The sequence below is a fragment of the Ciconia boyciana genome, chromosome 4, assembly GCF_034638445.1.
Source record: "Ciconia boyciana chromosome 4, ASM3463844v1, whole genome shotgun sequence".
Lineage (NCBI taxonomy): Eukaryota > Metazoa > Chordata > Aves > Ciconiiformes > Ciconiidae > Ciconia > Ciconia boyciana.
In genome coordinates this window covers 86351176-86373031 of record NC_132937.1, presented here as the reverse complement: position 1 = coordinate 86373031, position 21856 = coordinate 86351176, and the positions used below count along the sequence as shown (strand labels likewise).

Sequence of the window (21856 nt, the reverse complement as noted above, 5' to 3'; positions counted from 1 at the left end):
GTTTATCTTAAAAGTGTCCCTTTGTCAGAGAGGACGCCACAGACCCTTAAGTGACTTACACTCTCAGAGAAATTCAATACTTGGCACAAGTAAAAGTGAAAAGTTATTCAAAATTACAGCACTCAGTCAATGACCAAGTGGAAAAGAGATGAGAAACTCAAAATCCCAAGCTTCTTACAGCACACTTCCCCATTGTATTACCAACTGTGAAACTTTTAAAATTGGAACATTGACTAGAATATAATAGCAGGTCTCATGTCAAAAAGGCTTGTGGGTCTAATCAAAAAAGATATACAATTTCTAGGGAATTCTGTATTATGAGGGAGCACAGTGCTACTACTGCTTATAAACAGACTAAACCCATACAGAGTTATGAGATATCACAGACTATTAGCAGTAAGCAGCTGATGATCATCAGAAACCACTACTGCAAAGAGATAACGTAGGTTAGGGGAATCACATGTCTTTGCCCTTCACAGATCAGCACCGCTCAACACAGAGGCCTACCATGCGCTCTTTCTTCAGCTCTTCTTTAAGCATTTCTCTTAACTTCCGGGCTTTGAGGATCCTTTCACGGTCGGAACACATTCGTTTCTCTTTTACGGGAACAGGTTTCATAGATAGCTTTTCCTCTTGTGTTCCTGATCTTTCTGATCTTTCCTGTGTTGGTCTCTCCTTGAGTGGGGAGGGTACATTCTTCTGCAAGGTATCATCATTTTTTTGAGCAGCTACACCTACAGTTTGCTCTTTGTTCACCGATTTTTTTAGTGGGGAAAACTGTGGCACTTGTGGCACAGGTGTTTTCTTTTCGGGCAGCATGGGAGACTTTAAGGAGCTCTCAACATTACTCTTTTCTGACGGAGACAAATCCTTCTGAAGTGAAGCACTGCCATCAGGAGCCTGTGATGCTCGCCTCTGCGGTTTTGATGTAGAACACTGAGCAGGTGAAGGTCCAGGTCTGGGTTTGACAAGATTGGGCATGGTGGAGATCCGTTTTCTTCTCTGCGTAGGCATCTCCACAGGTTTAGTAGCTTCTCCAGCATCATTGGAGCCATCAGCCTTGTCATCGCTGGAAAATTTAAAAGAGTATTCTGAAATACTTTACAGTGACAGATTTGTAACTCTTACTTTCAAGGTATGTTTAGGCACCAATCAGTATAAACGTTGTGCTACAGAAAAATACAGTTATATACAAGAAGCCACACTAGAACCAACCTGTAGCTGGTACTTCCTCATAAACTAATCCACTCTAAGAACTGGTATATTATTTTCTAATATTAACTACTATTAATTAATGTTACTGTTACAAGGTAGTTGACCAATAATGCTAAGCTCACATATTCTTTCCCCAGCCCCCCTTTTTTTGGAAGGCTCTCTACTTTCAGCTGAGAATACCAAACATCATAATATGATAAAGCTTTATAAAAAATAGCCCACATAACATACGTGACATATTAAAAAAATTTTAATAAAGCTATATGCCACAAGTAGTTTGATGATTTTTATTATGATCAACCTGAACATTCCTCTTATACGTTTGCAAGTAGATGATATGTAAACTGTGAATTCCAAAAAAACCTCAGCAGCTAAACTGGCTGCTGTTATTCTATTACTCACACTTAACACATCAACAGTAGCCTCTTAGAGGCAACAACTTTTAGCTTCCCTGGAAAGCTTTCTGTTTAAGTATTTTTTCCATCCCTTACGCAGAAATCATTTCCAAAGTGCAAGCAAAATTGCCAACCGTTATGATCTTCCTAGATCTGCAGAATCCTCCAGTGTTTGGCTCCTTGGCTGTTGCTCACAGTAAGACTGCAGCAGAATTACAACTGAGTCATAAAGAGTTTTTTTAATTTTACATAGGAACTATGCCTTGTTTCCGTACATAAGGACAACCACACCCATCGTTCACTTAGCCATCTTCAAAAACAGTCAGAAGCAAATGCCTTTGAAGGGATATAAGAAAAGCATAAACATACAGTGAAACTTTTCCAAATCCTCTCCAGCTACTATCTGCAACTCAGGAAAATGCTGCAGATGATGTTTCTGTATTTAACAGACCCAGCAGACTTTTCTGAATCAATTTGTCCCACACTGTGTGTTCATATACATTTTTAGTACACAGAACATCCCTCAGCAAGGAGTTCAGCAGCCTTACTACATGGTGCCTGTCTGTGTGTTTTGAATGAGATCCTTGCAAGTCCCATTCAAGATCCTCTGGTTTTTGTACAACAAGAGACAGTGGAAAGTAATTCTTCGTTCACCTTCTCTGTACCACCTGTGTTTTGTGGAGTTTTTAATCAGTGCCACACCAGATTTCTGAACAGTTAAATACAATTTAGCAGAAACTATATTTAAAAAAACCACAATCTTATGCTCAGAGAATTTTCACTTCCCTGATAATCAACAAAACTCATTCAGCATTTAGAAAACAAAACAAAGGAAAGTAACTGACACTGTAGATACAGGTTTGAGCAGCTATGAAGGAATGCCTTAGGTTGGAAGGATAAATATGCAAGATATTTTCACATTTGCCTTTACTTTTCTTGCAGACCACACAACAAACACATTGTCCTGCATGTTCCCAATCACTGCACTCAGGAAATCAAATTGTACAACTTCCCTCAGATCCACTCTTCCTGAATCGATGGTGGCCAATCTTTAAAATGCATCGTCTAGAGCGACAGCTCTCCAAGAAGCTAATACTGCCTACACTGCAATAAATCCCTAGGCCTGCTCTCTCCTATTTGGTTGCTACACTTCTTCAAAAACAACCAAAAACTTTAAGAACCACCTATTCAGTGGAATTTAGGGTGACCAAATGGGGTCAAGAAGGGATCAGCTCTCACCTGTGCCTTCTCTACTTGCTCCGAGGACTAAAACTTCCCCTGAGATTCTCCCAGCAGTTTTATGTTGGATACTACCTTCTCCCTCCAGATGAGCTGTGGAACCCACCAGAGCACTCCAGCGGTCCATGTATCTCTTCTAATAAGTGCATCATTTTTCCAAACCTGTACATCTCCAGAGAAGCTCTTTCCTAGCCACATCCCACATATTTCACTGCGTTAGCAAACTGCAGTGAAAATGCAGTTTGTATGCGACATCATGTCATCATGTATGCGACATCAAAATCATGCGACATCATGCGACATCAAAATCATCATGTATGCGACACTCAGTGTGAAGAACTTCCATCACAAAGAGTCTTAAATTTCTTACAACTGCTCTACTTTTTCTTTAAAACAGCAGGATGTGGTTTTGTGGATTTGTTCACTTGGATATTTTCCGCATTTATTGAGGAAAATATTTTATGAGCCTGTTACTTAAACAGCAAAGGTCTATGTTTCAAGACTCCTTAGAATATTCTCCCTTTCAGAACAGCATTGGTGTCTGGTTTTGAAACTTACAATTAGATTACAGTGAAGCACCCATCAAATTGCAAACACAAAAATCTTTAATAAATCTGCTGAATCAGCAACAGTACCACATAACTGAAAAATAGCAACTATATCTTCACTTACGAAAAAAGTTCTGGATAACAAAAGATCCAGTAACTTGATCTCTGTAACACATAAATGTTATAAATAAAATTAGAAAGAAAAATATCCTTACAGCACACTGCTAAACAAGTTTAAGTATAAAAGATGGAAGACAGAAGTTGAATAAAAGGCAGCATGGATTTACCAAAGACATGCTATACCAACTAGTCTGATACCTGAATTTCTAGTCACAGGAAAGAGAAGACTGTAAGAAGATCTTGTATTATGTCATAAAGGACAAGTTTCAACTAAAAGAATAGAGGTACTCATGCAAGATGCAAAACCAACGAGTTAAAAGAACTGAGAAGGTTGTTCTGAAGAGCAATTATCAGACTGGGGAAATTTCCGGAAGAACTGGTCTGTACTGCTTTTGGCGGGGACAGAGTTAATATTCTTCACAGTAGCTCATATGGTGCTACGTTTCAGATTTGTGATCAAAACAGAGTAGACAGAACACCCATGTTTTAGCTATTGCTGAGCAGTGCTTACACAGAGTCCAGGCCTTTTTTCATGCTGCCCTGTCAGTGAGCAGGCTGGGGGTGCACAAGAACTGGGGAGGGGACACAGCTGGGACAGCTGATCCCAACTGACCAAAGGGATATTGCATACCATATGATGTCATGCTCAGCATATAAAGCTGGGGGAAGAAGGAAGAAAGGAGGACATTCAAAGTTATTGCGTTTGTCTTTCCAAGTAACCGCTACATGCATGAAGCCCTGCTTTGCTGGAGATGGTGGAACACCTGCCTGCCCATGGGAAGGAGTGAATGAATTCCTGATTTTGCTTTGCTTGCGCAGCTTTTTCTTTACCTATTAAATGGTCTTTGTCTCAACCCACAAGTTGTTGTGCTTTTGCCCTTCCAATTTTCTGCCCCACCCCACTGGGGTGGGGCGCGGGGCAAGGGGGAGCGAGCAAGCAGCTGTGTGGGCCTTAGTGGCCAGCCAGGGTTAACTCACAACAGGGAGGTCCTGAAGAACTGATCCTAGGACCAACCTTGCCATGCATTTCCACTGCGATGAAAAGCACTCAAAAAATTAAACCATCAAAAAGGAAAATTGCAGAAAGTTCTCCCTCGCTAATGCGTGAAGAAGTGAATACAAAATAGGAAGCGCTGTGAGAATGCAAAATCAAAGTCATTCAGTTACAGAGTGCAAAGCATTTTTGCTGTACACAGCAAACCGGAGCTCCCTGCTGCTGCAGTACCAGAAAAACTGAGTATTGGACCACACTTAGCCCCTCCTTTGCAGTCTTAACTTATATATTATTTCAAACACCTGCAGTGCAACCGCAGTACAGAAATGCAGGTTTTGCTTAGGTTGCAAATGCGTCAAACACCCAGAAGTTGTTCTCCAATTACCACATACACAACTGTCACTGGGCACCGACCGGAGTGCAGCGCAGCACCTCTGTTTCTGGACGTCTTCAAGACAACTCCAGACCAAAGCAGGGACACCCAGGAAGTGATAAGTTGTGACAACAAGCGTCACTGGAGAGCCTGCCACCACCTACATCCCCAGGGGCTTCTGAAGGGCGGTGGAGGCGAGTTCCCTCCACCGCCCCAGGCCCGTCCCACTCCTGGGCATCCACGGCAGGGCAACGGCAGCAGCCCAGGCAAGACCCCGCCGGGGGAGCCCCGCGGCACGGCCCACCTCCCTCCCCACACTCTGCGCTACCGCGGGGCCTCAGTAGGACTCACCTCTCGGCCCGCCGCGCGGCCGGCGGGGGCTCGGCCGCCGCTCCCGCTGCAGCCTCTGCTCTGGCAGCCGCCGGGGAGGCCGAGCCCTGAGGATCCGAGTCCGCCGCGCCGCCGGCGCCCCTGCCCGCGGGTCGCACGTTGGGCCGCACATTGAGGCGGGCCCGGCGAAACATGGTGCCGGCGGCTCGCTCCGGGCGCTCGGCAAAGGCGCGCGCGCCCGCCCACCCGCCCGCGAGGTCGGCGTCAGCGGCGCGCGGCCCGGCAACACCGCAAGCTCGGTTGCCTCACGGCATGACACCCGCCGCCGCGCCCGGCGCGCCCCGCAACGTCATCAGCTCGCGGCCGCAGGAAGAGGAGGGGCGAGGGGGGCACCGGCCACCCCGCGCGGGGGGGAGGGAAGGGGGCGGTGATGGCGGGGGGAGGGCGGAGCCTGCGCGGGAAAATCAACAGGCAGCACGAATACGGCAGCGAAACCGTCTTTAATGTCTCAGCAGCTCAAAAGCCATTTTTTCCCCCTAATTCAGGCATCTCGTAAACAGCTGTCCAGGCGTTAGTTTTGCCCACGATGATAAATTTTAAACAAACGAGGGAGGTTCCTGCGGCAGGGGAAGTGTTTTCCTGTGGGAGGGCTTGAGGGGTATCAGAAATAAAGCATCCTCGGATGGGAGAAGGACGCTTCTGCTCCCAGTGCGCCAAGCTGGGAAAGGCCCGAGGAACGCAGCGAAAGGAAGCGCTTCAGCCTTCCCTAACTTGCCTTGGTGATGTTCACCGGCAGCGATCTGTTGTCATCTTCCACTCGATTGTTGGCCAAAACGCAGGGGTGTTTCGAAAACTATTATTTTCCTTCAATCATATAAATACAGCCTCCGTTGAAATCTTCCCCTCCTGACCAGAGCCCAGCCAGCTTGTTGCATTGCCGCCGTTACCCGCTTCGACACCGAGCGTGCCAGGCCTGCGCACGGCGGTGTTCCCGCCTCTCGTCACTTTATGGGACCTTGCTCTCCTAACGCTCCCCATCAGGGACGCCACGCCCGGCAGGCGCAGCGTCTCTCGCATTTACAAGGAAGCACTCGGGGTCGGGGTGACAAGCCCGAGCGCCGCGGCCTGTGACAGCAGCGCGGTGCCCTACCCGGTCTCACGGGGCGGGCGGAAGGCGGCGAGGAGACGCCCTCACCCCTCAACGGCCACCGCCCCTGCCGCCGGCCCCGCCCTCCCAGCCGCGCGGCGGCAGCGCAGCCCGCTGATTGGGTGTACCGCCTCTCGCGCGCCGCAGTGACGTTAGGGACGGTGAGGTTTATAAGGGGCGTCAGCGGCGGGCGCAGAGGCAGAAGGTTCTGGTAGCCGGACGGGGGTGTCGGGCGGTTGGCGGCGGTTGTGGTGCTGCGCGGCCTGAGTGTCTCGCGATGACCCGTGAGTGCCGGCAGGCCTCAGGGGGGCGGAGTGGGCGGTGGGCCTTTGGCCGCTCCGTCGGAACGGTGGCGGGCCGGTCGGCTCTAGGCCAGCGGAGAAGTGCGGCCTGGGCGCGACACCGAGGGCAGCCCGGCGGTCGGTCCGGGGGCGGGGGTCGGCTGCTGTGTGGTGCCGCTGTCGGGTCTTGGTCCTTGTGGACTTGGCGTCCCCGTGGCGAAATCTCGCGGCGAGTGTGTGGGCCGCTGGGGCTGAGGCTTCCCACATCCTGCCGCCGTGCCAGGCTTGGAGCAAAAACCTCCTTGCCCCGTCCCCTGGCGCGGCTGTGTTGGGGGGCGGGGAGGAGGAAGAAGGATGGTGATCTGCTAGGACAACAGTAACGCTCAGTTGCGGTCCTGGCTACTGTCCAGTCTGTAATAAAGGTCTTCTGTGTCACTGCTGAATACTTAATACTACGTTGCTTAAATGATATTTGTTAAGGCTGTTGTTGAAAGGGCAACAGGGTGTGCTAATCATTACCTTATTCAAAAGTAACATTGGTCTACTCTTAAAATGGTGGAGAACTGTGAACCAAACCTAGAATACTCTGGCTCACCTCGTTGGTGGGGTTGCTGTTTTGGCTTCTGTGTATTATACTTAGCAATACAGAAACTGCCTGTGTTTAATTAAGGAGGTGCTTTTACATTCACACTTAAAAATATGTACCTTTTGAAGCCACTGTACTGCTGGAAGTGCAGATGAAGACCTGGATCATAAACAGTTTGTGCACAGATCAGACTGAATGTGAGGAAGAGGCAGGCTTATGGCTCTTGTTGGTATTTTTCCCTGTTCTGCATGATGCTAAAATAAACATAGCTTAAGGTAAAAAAGAGGTACAGCGTCCCACACCTGAGCATAGCAGAATCCTAACATTTCATTTTAGGATGACCTAGTTTAATACAGTACCTGAAATACCAGAGGTGTAGAAGTTGTGGTGTGCTACCCTACAGTCTAGTTGTAGCTTTGGTATATGTTTCCAGAGTACAGCACTTTGTTATCAATCAGACCTGGACTAGACCCTGTGATTTCAAATGGACACATAGTAAAATAGAATAAGAATGGATTGCTTATTAACAACTACTTATTGTGCTTCTGAGCTCATAAGTTCATGGTACTTGTTGCACTGCCAAATTTCAGGGTACCTGAAAACTTAATAAATTTGTGAAGATGGTGGTGACTAGATGAATAGGAGGGTTTTTTGTCACTTGTCTTCCATTATTGGTTTGTGCTTGCATCTAACTGCTCTGTTTACTTTTGCATTCTATTTTTGGGCCATCGTGGCAGGTCCTTTTCTTCTGCTTTGAGTTCTGATGTGATTAGATCCCTTCCTGCTTAGAAAGAACTCCAGGGTTGATGACCTCAGTAGCCAATCCTTACTGCCATTTTCTTTGACATTCTTACAGTAGAGATGATTACTGCTTGTTCCAGTGCTATTCAGAAGTCTTTTGCTTATCTTTCTCTTCAAGAATAGCTGGATCTTCTTGTTGGAAGAGCAGGAACAGATTGAACTAAGGTATATGTCTTGCAGAGGCAGGCAAGGATGGGGATGCTCAAGCATAGGTATAAGCAGGAAGGGTGTACTGGCCTTTATGTGGCAGTTCATGCTTGAATTTCACATTACAGGAAGCTGAGTTGTCTTCTGTCAGGACTGGACCACACTTCATGGAAGATTTAGGTTGATGTTACAGAATGTAGAAAACAGCACCATCTCCCTGGGAGCTAGGGATACTCATTCAGCATCCCAGGTGAAGTACTGGGGCCAAACAGTCCTTGGCAATGTTTACTTGGAAGCAGGGATGGTACAAGTAAGTTTCTTTTCAAATAGCTGTTTGGCTCTATATGCCTTGTGTGCATACTGTATTGCTCTACTTTTCTACCTGCTCTGCTTTGCTGTGCACAAGTGGCAGCCAGGCTTTTCAGTGATGCCATTCAGTTTGGTTCTTGAGTTTACAATCTTACCATGTGTATGAAATCACTCTGCAGACACCCTGCACAATGTTTACTTGGAAAGGAAGTGCATTAGGCTAAGGGTGGAGGATAACTGCTATATGAATTCTGACTATAGCAGTGTGTTTTGATTTCCTGCCTCTTTTTCTTCATGATAAAAGAAGATATTTCACTTTGAGCACCACAGAAGAGCTGTTTCATTGCTGCTAACTTGTTTGTATGAAATTCATGCCTCCTGAGCACCACAACTTCAGAACCATTTATAGCCTGGAATGTATCATCTGCTCATGACTGCTCATGAGTCATCAAGTTTTAATCAACACCAGTACTGCCAGAGATGGATAGCTGTTTGACTTCAGTTTCTGAACGTTTGTTCAGAAGTGGCCCTTCTACATGGACTTTGAGGACAGGATCTCACTGAATGCTAGTGAGGAGGCTGGACCAGGAGTTCTAACTTTTTCAAAAGGTAGTACTTGATGTTCTGTCACAGATGAAGTATATCTTCCAAGGCAGGGGCAGCCCTCAGGAGGCAGCAGTCATAATACACTGTTTTCATTTGGGCTTCTGGCACCTTGCCAGACAGTACACATACTGGTGTGAAGAATAAGGATATGATGGAAGCATGGCCATATCATTAAGATTTCAAATAAAAAAAATCTTTTGATGTCACCTCTTTAATAGTATTTGAGTGTAACTAATAAATGGACTAACAGTCCATCACAAGGAATGTAGGTAGAACAACTATAACTGCCCTTGCTGCCAAGTTAAGGGAAAACCTACATAGAGAAATTCATAAAATGAGGAAGATTGAAAAATACAGATGTTGCTTTACAATGAAATCTAAAAAGCATGCATGGGAAAGAAAGTTATGAACTGAAGCCCAAAATAGTGCATGAAAGGAACCTTCCTGAATGCTTGTTTGCCAGTTCCTTCAATAGCATGAAAATATTCTTGCACATAAACAGCATTAGGGTTGTCCACCCTGTGCAGGGACATATGCACACACCTGTTTTGAGAAAGTGGTAAGTCATTTTATTCTGAACGAGGTGTCTTGATGAGGAACTGGAGTTTTGGTTGTGTGTTAACTTCAGCTTTATCAGTCCCACTTCTTTTGCAAGGGGCTCTGTGGTATATGGTAGGTAAACAAAATCTTGGGCTGAAGCTCCATAGCTGCTGTAGCCTCATACTGCATACATGTCAGCTGCCTTGGAGCAAAAATTAAACCTACATACAGCTTCTTGTGTACTATGCTGCTTTCATGGTTCCCAGAGTAAGGCAACTTTAGCATTTGATAGCACTAGCTGAGCTTGTGGGATATGAGTGCCCAATAACACATTATGAATCCTGTGTTAAGTGGTTTTGGGGACTTTATCCAGTAAAAAGTAAAGCCAGAGTTCCCATATGCATTAACTACACTGGTCATCTTCTAAGTGGCATCTGCAGAAGTGTATTCTTTCTACAGATACATGTAAGGGCCCTAACTGCTATTGCTAAGTATGAGCAAGACTTAAAGTTCATAGTGCTTGACCACAGGATATGACGGATCCGTTGGTGATTTTGTATGATGGTACTCCAGACTGAAAGCAGGTGGATGTTTCTGGATTCCCAATACTTAAAACCATTTTCTCTTTGATTTCTTAAAGGGCCTTGGGAAGAGTTGGAGGAAGCTTATACACTCTCTCAGGCTGCCCTCATTTTAATGCTGTTCTTTTGGTCTAAAATTAATTTGTAAGCTATGTTGGATGCTGGAATCTGAAATAGAGGATGGCTCATCTTTGAGTTACTGTCATAATTTTGCCCAGGCTATTGATGGGATGGTCTGCCTTCAATCTTTTATGGGAACCTGCATTGTATTTCTGGAAGGAATGTTGGAATGGATTTTGGTGATCTCTTGGACATGATCTGTAGAAATATAAATGTGAGAACTAACAGCCTTTCATGCCTCCCACTGTGCACTGGAGGGGGAGACTGTGATGGAAGATACTACCAACGGCAGAAGATACTGCCATACCAACTCTACAGATTGAGCTAAACCTTATGACCTTTATAACAGCCTTCTACATAGGCAAGCTATGTGTAAAAAGTGGTAGTACCTGTATAAACTGTATATTATCTTACAGGTGGGAACCAGCGTGAACTTGCCCGCCAAAAGAACCTGAAGAAGGCTCAGGAGATCCACAAAGGGAAAAGGAAAGAGGATAGCTTGTCTGCTTCTCAGAGAAAACAGAGGTAAGATCTAGTACAGTTAAGTGAAATCGTTGGGCAAAATAGGAGGGGAAAATGGGTCAGAAAGAATCCAGTGTCTTAGCTGAAACAGCATTTAAGTACTTTGCCTTGATTCATGGTCCATTCACATGCCAGAGCATAAACTGTGCATGTAGGTTTTACTGTATCTGCTGTTAAACAGATTTATTTTTGGTAAGACCTGTAAAGCTTTTATTTCTTTTGAGCAGCTTTTTGCCTGGTATGAACAGGAAAAGATTGTGTAACACTTTGCTGAAGATGCTTGATCCATTGTGTCCTTTACTTCTAAAACAATTATACTTGGCTACTAGTCAAGTAACTTGCCTACCTCATGGGGTACTGTATTGAAAAAACAGGATAATAGAAACAGTGTGCTCACGGCTAACTGAGAATTTTTATACTAATCTTTTTCCCTTTTTGCAATGGGGGTTGCTAAAAGGCAAAAACAAGCAGGAGACTCTACTTAGAAAAACAGTGAGCCAGTATCTGAAATCCAACTTTTTTCTTCACAGAGACTCTGAAATTATGCAGCAAAAACAAAAAGCGGCTAATGAAAGGAAGTCTCTGCAGGCAGGAGCAAAATGAGCTGCCTGTATGGAGAAGACAGAGTGCACCAATGAAGAGAAGGGCCTAGAAGATCATTCATGAAAGTGTCTGGCTGTGAAATGATTAACCATCTATTTTGCTAGTTGAACAACTTTGCATTAGTTTAGAGTATTTTCTGGTTAGCATAGGCTTAGTTGTCTGGAGTGCTATTTAAAACCTGACTACACACTTATGCATGTATATGAACACAAGTACCAAGCAATAGCTTTACTTCAGCTTTTGCTGCATTTGTTGGTTTCACTTAATGGTTCCAGTAACAGTGAATTTCTGAATCTACAGTTAGACCAGACTTTCTTGTCTTAATTCTTGAAGTACAACTTCATTCAGAATGGAACACACTTGTAAAATGTGCTTAACCTTATAGAGGTCTGAACTGTAAATCTCATCTTAAATTATTTTTACAATAAAATGTTGCATGAAATACTCTCTAGTCTGAAATGGTTATGCTTGACAATCAGTTGATTTCTAAGAAATTACCAGGAACACAAAGAATAGATAAATTGTGGAGAAATGCAATATAAGTATAAATAAAATTTGTAATATAAGAAATGCATATTATAAGCCATATAATATGCCATGGTAAGTCTGTGCTGTAGAAGATGCCTGTCAAGTTGCAGGCTTCATTGGTGTATGTCACTGACTGTGAATCTACTACTGATGTTAACTTTAGGGAAGCTGCAGGCTTGAAATTAATGAGTTGCAGATGTAAGTGGATCTTGAACTTGCTGGGTCACTAAAATGATTTAAAATTGCTGCTTAAACTAGCCTCAAGAATAAAACTTAGTGTGAGAAAACGCAGCACTGCTTTAGAGACACGCTTGAGCGTGTTGAGTACTGACCGAGGTGAGACTGGTTTAAATCTCTGGAAGGAGAGAACTTTGCAGCCTTTCCCCATACAAGCTCTAATGGATCGAAGTGCATTTATTGTTGGCAGGCCCCTGGCACAGCTTGAGGAGAGTCTGAAGGAAAACGTAGCTGGTTTTGGCGATGTCGTACCTGCAGTTGGTGAGAAATGAAGCAGATTTCTCTGCTTGCTCGTAGCCGGCTCGGCCTTGGTTCCGGCTCTCAAGTTCGCCAGGCTTTCCGAGGCGGGTTTCACGGGGGTGAGCTCGGGGCGCTACGGGGGTTCAGCCAAGCTCTTCCAGGGAGGGGCAGCGCGTCCTGACTGCCGTGGAGCCTTCGACTGAAGTCAGGCCCCTGGCAGCCTTCCGCGCGGCCTCTCGGCGGGGGCGGCGCCGGCCAAGGCGGTGACCAGCACGGCGGCTCGCCCCCCGGCACGGCTCCGGCCGGGCCGGGCCGCCGAGGCCTGACGTCACCCACAAGGGGCGGGGCCGCGGCGCGCCGGAAGTGGCGCTGTGGCGCGTGCGCAGCAGGCGGCCGCGCGGGGCCGGGGCCGGCCATGGCGGACCGGGTGCTGTTCCGGCGCGGGACCGGGCAGGTGGGCGCCGGCCGGGGCCGGGGCCGGGGCTGGGGCGGGGCGGGGCGGGGCGGGGCGGGAGGGGGCTCTGGAGCGGCGGTAAAGCGGTCTGTGGCGTCCGCAGAGCGACGACTCGGACGTGTGGGACGACACGGCCCTCATCAAGGCGTACGACAAGGCGGTGGCCTCCTTCAAGGTAAGGGGGGCGGCCCGAGCGTGGCTGGACCCTGGGCTAAGGGCGCTGGATTGCCGTTTATTGTTTCCCTCCTTTCTTTTCCCGAAGAACGCTTTAAAGAATGGAGAGTGTTCGGAGCCTTCGGACAAACAGGAGCAGCGCCTGGGGATGAAGAGGAAAAACAACAAAAAGAACAGAAACAGAAAGAAGAGCAACACAGTGCCTTTGAAACAGGTCGCCCCGCCTGTAAATGCTAGTGATGCTCGTACTGCATGTCGTACTTCTCTGTGGTACTCAAAAGTAGCTTTTTCATCACCTTGAGAGTAACGTTCTGGGGTGGGGGGGCGATAACGTTATAAACCTTATTTATAGGTTACGTTGAGCAGTTTCACGAAATGCAAAGGAAAAAATTCCTGGGTGGGAGTCATCTTTCTTGAAAAGTAGTTTAGAAGAAGGTATCTTTCTCTCTGATCATTGGTGTAGGCATTTACTTGCCTCTCTTGCTTCCATTGCAGTGGAAGGTTGGTGACAGCTGTAACGCTGTTTGGTCTGAGGATGGTAATGTGTACCTAGCAACTATTGCCTCCATCAATCAGAAGAGAGGCACGTGTGTTGTTACGTACACGGGATATGGAAATCAGGAGGAGCAGAACCTGTCTGAGCTACTTCCTCCAGCCAGCGATGAAACAGTAAGCGGGATGGGGAATTCTGGGGAAGTGAGGGACACTTTGTCATTCTTCTGAAAAGGAAAGAGAAAGAGGGAGAATCAATTTTTTCAGTATTTCTAGTACCACTGCAGTGTTCAGAGTGAGAATTGATACCTGATTCCATTGTGAATGGACACAAGCTGATGGAGGGAATGAAAGCGTCCCCTTACTTCTTGAACTCAGCATGGAAGAAAAGGAGGGGACAAGAAGAAATTCACGAGTGAAAGATAACATAGCTAAAATGATGAGCAGATGAGATTATGAGCTTATAAGATCTTTCCTGAGTAGGACTGGGATGGCTAGAGAGAGGGGAGGATGTGGATGGGGCTTTCCAAGCTTTTTCACCCTAAAATTGCTTGCTGTAAACTCCTGTTTAGTGCATCTCATAAAAATGTCTTGGTCTTCTAGAATGAGAATGAGACTCCATATTCAACGGATGAAAGTGAAAAATCTTCCCAGTCACCTCGAAACAAAAACAACTGCACGAAAGCAAGATTCTCCCCTCAAAATCTACGTTTTCCCACACCGCCAGCAGCCCCAGGCCTGGGAAGGGTAAGCTCAGCCTTATCTGAAATAAATCATATACCACTGTTAAGCCTGATGTCTAAATTCTGAGACAATAGGATAGTATTTATCATTGTCTAGACACCAAATAACAGCATTTTGAGAATGGATATACAGATATGCATGTTAGAACCTGTTGGTATGTAATTTTGTAATAATCTAGTCACAGTGTAGCCCTTTTGCAGTGCTGCTGTCTAGTGAGGAAAGCCTTCTCCCTAGCTAACACTTGCTTTGCAATTGCTGTGTAACTTAAAAGAGGGATGTTGTTCCCTGGTAGTGCTGTTAATTATAGCACTGTTGATGTTTTAAGATTCCACTTTTTCTAGCCAATTTTACGTTTCACTACACAGGACACTGAAGGCAGCAAAAGTGATGTCCAGATGTCACAGAAGCTCTCAGCTGTAGCTTCTCTATTGAATTATGAGGGCTGGGGTATACTGTTCAGTTTTCCTGTTGGGTAGGAGTCTAAATAATAGTGCAGTTGAACACAGTATTATGTTTTCTAAATATTACTGTTTGTGCAAGATTTCTTTATAAGGTTTTCTTTTATCTTTTTTCTTTCGTATCAGTAGATTTGTATCTAAGCTCATGTTAAAGACATTCACAAGCATAATGGAATTTAGCCAGCATGTGCCCCCTGGCACACGGGAGCAGATAAATTATCTGTTTGCCTGTGGGCAATACTAGATGTGTTTCTTCATGTGAGAGTACAACCACTGACTTCTACTTAGAAAAAACCTTTTAAAATACTTGTATTAACAAGAACCCTGTTTCAGCACTGTTTACCTCAGTGACACATGTAATGTAAGTTTTATGTTTCCAGTCATGGAATGCTCCACAGAAATAGCTACTGTGTGTTGTTACTGCAGTTTCATTAAATTGCTGGGATGTGTTGTCTTTAGTTTATGGTTTGTGAATTGCTTCAAATAATTCTCTTAAATAAAATCCTAATGCCTGAAATTTCTTGTTAATTTACACTATTTAATTTTTTTCAATGTAGCCTGGATCAAAATTCAGGGCACCTCCATCGTTTTTATCTTGCTGGCCCCCACCCTTCCCAGCAGGACCACCGGTAAGTGATAGGAGAATGAGGAAGAAAGTGTCAGAGAGAGATGAGTGTTGGTGATCTCAAGTTTTCTAACTGAATGTGCTCACCGCCCGTGTTTTTAGAACACATTTCTGTGTTACAGTCTCTGGTTTCCAGGTATTTGATAACGCATTCAGTTACAAATATTACAAGAATCTAATGCACAAGGTCGGGTCTGCACTCATTTTTGTGGTAGTGAAGCTGTTGGTAAGAATATCAAGAGAAAAATTATTTGAAGAAACTACATCTTACATTTGATTAACAGCATTTCACTGATGCAGATAAATATTTTCCCCTAACAAAACTTTCTGTGTACGGTCAAGCTACAGGAATCCTATTTCTCCCAGGCTTTGGAAGTTACATGTTTTCAGAACATACCGTCTTACTTGGTTCCTTTTCAGAGAATGCATTGAGGACATGTTCCTATTTTTCAGTTTTATATTTTGATCTTTTAGAATTGGTTCCTGTCTAACCTGGGATATACCCTACTGAAACACAGACATTTCCTTTGTGATTTCTTAGTTGATTCCTCCCCCACCACCTATGAGGCCAGACTCTCCTGAGGACGATGAAGCATTGGGGAGCATGTTGATAGCCTGGTACATGAGTGGTTATCACACTGGGTATTACCTGGTACGTGCCACTTCTGTCTTGAAATGTCTCTGTAATTTTGCTTTTGCGTTGCTGCTGCGGTTCTCAGCAAGAAGTTAGACAGGGAGGGCTGCTTTTTAGATCTCTTTCTAATTCATGATAGCTAAATTTAAGGGTATTTTGTATTCTGTAAGTATTCTTGTCCTTGAGTAGGAGTCACATGAGCCAGCATATACATATAGTCCATGTTGGTTTAGTTCTTTGTTCCACTGGAGGGGTCCTATTAGGTACCTTTATAGCCAGCGTTTTATAGCCATTCTGAAACAACCAGTTCTGTCTTTGTAGGCGGGTGGAGTAAATCTGAACATGTTTATTATTCAGTAATCTTCTACGTATTTTCTTGGAGTATGAATGGTAGTATCACATTTAGGATCAGATTTGGCATTTTTGCAGAGACTGTTCATCAGTAATTGTTTCAGGTGATCGTGAAGGTCCAGCAGGAGCTGTCAGCATAGTTGTGAAAAATCTGTGACATGGAGTATTGATTTCTATTTTCCTTTGTACACTTATCAAAAAAGAAAATTACAGGAGGAATTAAACTTTGCATTGGGGAAGTTGGAAAGGGGGGATTTGGTGCCATAGGGTATCTTCGAAAGACTAGTTTTGGAATTCCTTGCTTCAGATTATATATAATTTGGATTGCTTTAATTTACTTTTAAATGAACAAGAAATATATTTTGAAATTATTCTGTAGAGCCACTGTGTAAAGAAGACATGGAGTTTGTCTTTTGTCCTGTTTAAACCACCCATTCTGATTTCCCCAAAGAGTTAAAAGCTATTCTGGATTTGTAATGGATTAAAAAAAAAATAGTCCAGAAATGTTTTTGTTCTGCAACAAAAGCTTTTATTTCCATGTTAGTGAAACCAAGATTTTACTAAATTGTATCTTGTAGGGTTTAAAACAAAGTCGAATGGAAGCAGCACTGGAGAGAGAAATGCATGCAAAATAACTGAATATCCATCATTGTTTTGAAGGATTGTAAGTATCATAATTTTGTGCTAAATGAAGATACAGTGTTGCTTGACAGATCTGTTTGTTTGAAACTACAGTTCATTTTACAAGCTCTCAACAAGTTTTGAATTCTGTGCAAAAACTGTGAGCTTCAGGACTTCCATCCTCTCTTATGGCTCTCTACAAAGAACACTTCCGCCAGTATTAATCCCTTCTTTGCTTAGCGGCCGTGGAATAGTATTTTCTTGGCTAGAATGAAGGAAAGTATTTTATTGCTCTGATGAGAAGTTTAACTACAGCATCTCTCTACATCAGAATTAATAGCTCAGCTTACTTGAATTGTTAAGAGTTACCTTATTTGTTTATGGGCTATTTTGAGAATAAAAGGTTGTTAAATGAAATGCAATTTTTGCATCTATGTACCCACCTTCAGAAGCAACTGCTTCTTTATACAGATGGGATAGCAGGATGTGTAGCTAAACTTTGTTTTCAGGACAAGATCAACATTTCACTTTCATATTGTTGAGCAATTCTGTTCTCACTACTTCAGTGACTGTGCTTTTATTTGAAATCCTTTGTGTAGAATTCTGCAGTATATTGTTTAGTTCCTTATGGAACAAAACTATATTCTCTTGGGGACTTGTTTTTCTGATTTTCTGTGACAACATGTAATTTCTGTGTAGTTGAGTAATTCTTATTTGTTTGTTTAAAAAGAAAAGCTCTTATGTACTAATTTTTGCTTCTTTTTTAAAGCCAGGTACAAATCTTTCCCACTGAGAGGTGTATATCACTTATGCACTGATGGTTGATGGTGAAGATCAGAATTTTATCAAGACAATTAATCTTAACATTTTCTTAACATTGAGCTGCCCCTGATAACAAGTAAACAAATAACTTGAGACTAGGAATTCTATGTGTGTTGAAATGAGTGATTTCTTAAAGACCTCTAGTCAAATGTATTTAGAAAGCGCTGCAGCAATAAAGTATTTTTTACTTCCCTGAAACAATTTTAAGTCTTTTTACCACATGATAGATTTAAGTCTTTTAGCCCCACGTGATAGATTTCATTTATCTGTCATTTTAACACCTCTTGTATTCCTCAGACTTTTTATCTGAATGACAACACCGGAACTAGCAATTAAGTATATTCCTTTAGGATACAGCTATGGCAGCAATGTACGTTGCAGTGGCCACTGGTGGCAATGGCCTGGAAAACGGTATACCATGATATTAAAAGAGATATCTTATGGGTCTGATTAGAATCCTGAATATGACAGCTGGATTCAGAAAGGCTCCTTTTTTGTTTCAAATGCTTGTTAATAAAGTTCTACTTTTCAAACTTTGAATTTAGGGGTATGGTTTGTTTTGGGGTGGTTTTTATTTTTAGCTTCTGTAGACATCTGTCTGTTGGATGAATGGCTGAAGTACACCAGAAAGTTTTCCTGTGTGGCCTTTTTCTGAGTACCATTACTAAAAGCAAATTAGAAAAAGCAGACTGTGGAAAGGTAATGGTAAGTATGGACTTAGATTTCAGCCCTTACCATCTTAACTCTGGTAGAATAGAGGCTGCAGCCACAGAACTAGACAGTAATTTAATTAATGCCAGTGGTTTGCTTTTCAGGGAAACTAGCCAAATACAGGCCTGAACTTTGCTGCATTCAGTTCCTTTTCCTACTGTAGTCGAATGTCAGAACATCAGTTTTCCCACAAATAATTGAGCAAGAAGAGAAAGACATAATCTTAATGTCCCTAAGCCACTTTGAAGGCTTTTTCTTAATTGTCTAGCTGAAGTAAATTAAGATTGCTTGCAGTGATGCAAAGCTTCTAAATCAGCTGTTCAGCAACTGTTCATTGCTAACAAGGCACAACTGCCATCAATCAGCTAGTCATGTGTTAGTATCTGGCATTACGTTACAAAAAGTGGCCTTTATCCATTTTTAACACTAGTAAAATCTAGTGTCCAATATTATTTTTAGTGCAGTCCTGACCATAAAGGGTTTTATGATTTTTATTTCATAAGTGATTAATGTAATTTATTTCACTGCAAGCAAACAACTTAATAGAAATTATTTTAAATAGGCTTTAAGCAAAATTTTACATTTTTCTTTGGAAGATACCACTTAGGTACAATCTATAACCATATATGCAAAGCAAGTCAGGTTTTTAGAGTTGCATTAATCCTGTCTTCTATTCCATGATCCTTTCACATTAACCTAACCCTGCCGTAGAAGAGACTGGCATGTTTCATCTTGGTGAAAATTTTACAATATATGTTTATTGTCAATGCAGGTGTGTAATTCATAATACAAGAAGGAAGAGAAAAAAAAAACCAAGCCCTAACATTTCAAATTTTCTAGTCTTGAAAAATTGGTGAAAGTGGCAAGACCCATTTGCAAGATAATTTTAAACTCCTGGAGTGGGGATGCTGCTCCTTCGTGATATCAAACGTTTTAAGGTCCTCTGCATCAAGGAGCCAACCCACCATTACTGTTGTCACAAGACCAGGCATCAAGAAACACACTGGACAGAAGCTGTGACTGTTGATGCACTGGCTTTGATCTGGTGTGTGAACATACAGCTAATGTCCAGCTCTTTGAAAGCAGGCATGTTATTAAGTGTTCTAAAGACGTTTCTCCAACCAGTTTCTGTAACGTCGTAATTTACTAACAATGAGAGCTTTTCAAGCAGTTTGCAACCTTTGCTGCAAAAATAAGCAGGCATCAGTAAGGATTTAAAGATGCTCCAAACCCATATGAAACATGAATGAAAATACAGTGAAGCCGAGGTATTGTACATTAAAAATAAAACAGAGTTGTTGCTATTAGGTTGTAAAAAGTAGAACTTTGAACTCAACTCATTTAAGCATTTTAATACCTCAGACTGAGGAGACGGATAAAAAGGAGGATACTTTTGCAGGCATATTAATGCCTAGTAGAATAAGGTACCAGTGTGTTTACAAGTGTTTGAACACCACTCCTACAGAGCAAAGTGAATACAACACTAGCTTATGCAACCACTTGAGGTCAGACACCAGATCAGCATTGCACAGATGCAAGATACTGAGACGCAATCTCTTGCATGCCTATGTAGCATCACATATGCTCTTCAGTCTTGTGTTACGGTCAGCCTACTTACAAGACGGGACTCTTGTCATCAAGTCACTGTGTATAGTAAAATGTATGTCAGAAATAAAGGAACGTGATGTGACAGACTTAGCATTTGCTTACAAAAGAAGACATTTTCCCTAGCCTATATATGAGATGGTAGTTTTAAGACTGTACTAAATAAGTATTAAATTCAATAAATATTTTGGTAATATAGTTTTAACAGCTAGGGCATATAAGCTAATATAACTAGCAACAAAGTTATGAAGCTGTATTTTAAGTCAGTCTTTTTTTCCACTGATTACTTGTAATTTACATTGCTTTGTAGAAGACAAGGGGAACTAAGGAGGCATTTCAAAAGAGGTCTCGGCAAAGTGTAGTCTGAATATAAGCAGTCTGAATACACTTTGATGAGCAAGAAATATTTTGGGCTGTGTATAGAACAAACAGGAAGAAATGATACCCATTAAGAATGACAAATAATTTGCAATTGTTGTAATGTGTACAAACAGAAGATTAATTTATCCTGAAGCAGTATCTCCTCTACTCAGAAATGTTATTTCATGTTTGAAGTTCTCTCCTTTAAACTTACCCATTTCTAATAGACTGTCATCATCCAGACACAGGATAAATGAGAAGCATCTGAGGTGCAGCGGGTGTAGACACTGCTGAACAATCGGTTTGGCTGCAGACTTTATTCCCTTCACTGCAGGAAGGATGAGCTCCTCCAGGTTAAGAACACCTCAATTGTATGCTGCAGAGAGAAGACGACTACCTTTCCTGTTAAGGTTAAACACGTGCACATTTCCTGAATCTTGTAATGCCAATGAGTAACAGCAGCAGAGACAAGTAAAAAAAACATTTAAATTTAGATTCTGAGTAATAGGTTACTATCAGCTTACTTTCCTCAGGTTCACCACTGCCATTCTTGCAAATGTCACTTCACTCTAACTCAATAGCTTGAAAAGATTACTTACAGGATTACCACCACTCTGACAAATCCACTGTAGTTTTCAATATACTTTTCAATTTCCTCACTTGACTTCTTACTTTGAAGGAATTCACACCTATAAAAACCCCAAAACATTATTCCTAAGCATTAATTCCAATTAAAATTCTGGAAGCAGTGTTTCAGTTATTAAGGGGTGCATACTTAGGATTTTTCACAACAGAAAGACAATGAAACAAAGGCAAACTTTTTGCTGCCGCCAGCATTGTTCATGCAGCCTAGTGACTATCTGGGAGAATAATCAGCTGGCTTTTGCTCAATGAAAAGCCCATGGGAGACTCTAGAAAGTATGTAAAACAATATATATAGAATAATTATAAGGTTAGGGATAGTGGACTTATACTGTTCAGATCTCAGAAATAAAGATCTGCTGAAATCAGTTGTCTGAATATAACAACCTTGAGGACAACAAAAGATATAACAAAAAAAAAAATCAATCTTTTTGTACATATAGAAATATTTCTAGGACAGTCAGTCAACTTACTCAGGAAACCATTTAGCATGTTCTCTCCAAGGATCATCACCGTCTTCCCAATTTCCTGGCCATCCACCTCAAGCAAAACAGTCTGGAATTTCAGGCCTCTATTGGAATAATACAGTTCTTGGTCCATATTACCAGCCAACCAACCAGGATGACAAAACTGAGTATGTAATGCTCAAAGAAATGAGAAGCACTGTGGGCAAGAAACAGAATTGCTCCCAGTGACTCCAG

At 42.9% G+C, this 21856-nt stretch overlaps 3 protein-coding genes across 12 annotated transcripts in view; 2 read left to right on the top strand and 1 right to left on the bottom strand.

Annotated features, from left to right (window-relative positions):
• The window catches only part of BDP1 (BDP1 general transcription factor IIIB subunit), a 60598-nt gene extending 47840 nt beyond the window's left edge, over nt 1-12758 (bottom strand). For 2 of the 4 annotated variants that reach the window (XM_072860498.1, XM_072860497.1), the window contains exons 1-2: nt 5236-5545; nt 508-1069 (exon numbers count right to left, since the gene is read on the bottom strand). In XM_072860498.1, the coding sequence (XP_072716599.1) occupies nt 508-1069; nt 5236-5408 (735 nt within the window). In that variant the 5' untranslated portion in view covers nt 5409-5545. Of the gene's footprint in view, nt 1-507; nt 1070-5235; nt 5546-5989; nt 7073-12474 lie in introns of those variants that run through there. The other 2 variants (XM_072860500.1, XM_072860499.1) reach the window with 2 other exon arrangements.
• LOC140651251 (small EDRK-rich factor 1-like) lies at nt 6508-11901 on the top strand. Of its 6 annotated transcripts, none has more exons than XM_072860506.1 (6): nt 6628-6645; nt 8085-8194; nt 8305-8426; nt 8790-9094; nt 10749-10857; nt 11385-11901. In XM_072860506.1, the coding sequence occupies exons 4-6, from the start codon at nt 9022-9024 to the stop codon at nt 11455-11457; spliced, it is 255 nt and encodes an 84-aa protein (XP_072716607.1). In that variant the 5' UTR covers nt 6628-6645; nt 8085-8194; nt 8305-8426; nt 8790-9021; the 3' UTR covers nt 11458-11901. The 6 variants fall into 6 exon arrangements, with proteins under 6 accessions (XP_072716606.1, XP_072716604.1, XP_072716602.1 ...); XM_072860504.1 differs by having other exon boundaries at nt 8305-8486; XM_072860505.1 differs by lacking the exon at nt 8085-8194 and having other exon boundaries at nt 6508-6645.
• Nucleotides 12759-12817: 59 nt separating the features above from the next.
• Nucleotides 12818-18362, top strand: SMN1 (survival of motor neuron 1, telomeric). 2 transcript variants are annotated; one of them, XM_072860492.1, is made up of 9 exons: nt 12818-12916; nt 13020-13091; nt 13179-13316; nt 13586-13759; nt 14186-14329; nt 15342-15413; nt 15951-16061; nt 16973-17058; nt 17785-18362. In XM_072860492.1, the coding sequence occupies exons 1-8, from the start codon at nt 12878-12880 to the stop codon at nt 17027-17029; spliced, it is 807 nt and encodes a 268-aa protein (XP_072716593.1). In that variant the 5' UTR covers nt 12818-12877; the 3' UTR covers nt 17030-17058; nt 17785-18362. The 2 variants fall into 2 exon arrangements, with proteins under 2 accessions (XP_072716593.1, XP_072716595.1); XM_072860494.1 differs by having other exon boundaries at nt 13179-13304; nt 17785-18360.
• Nucleotides 18363-21856: the final 3494 nt, after the last annotated feature.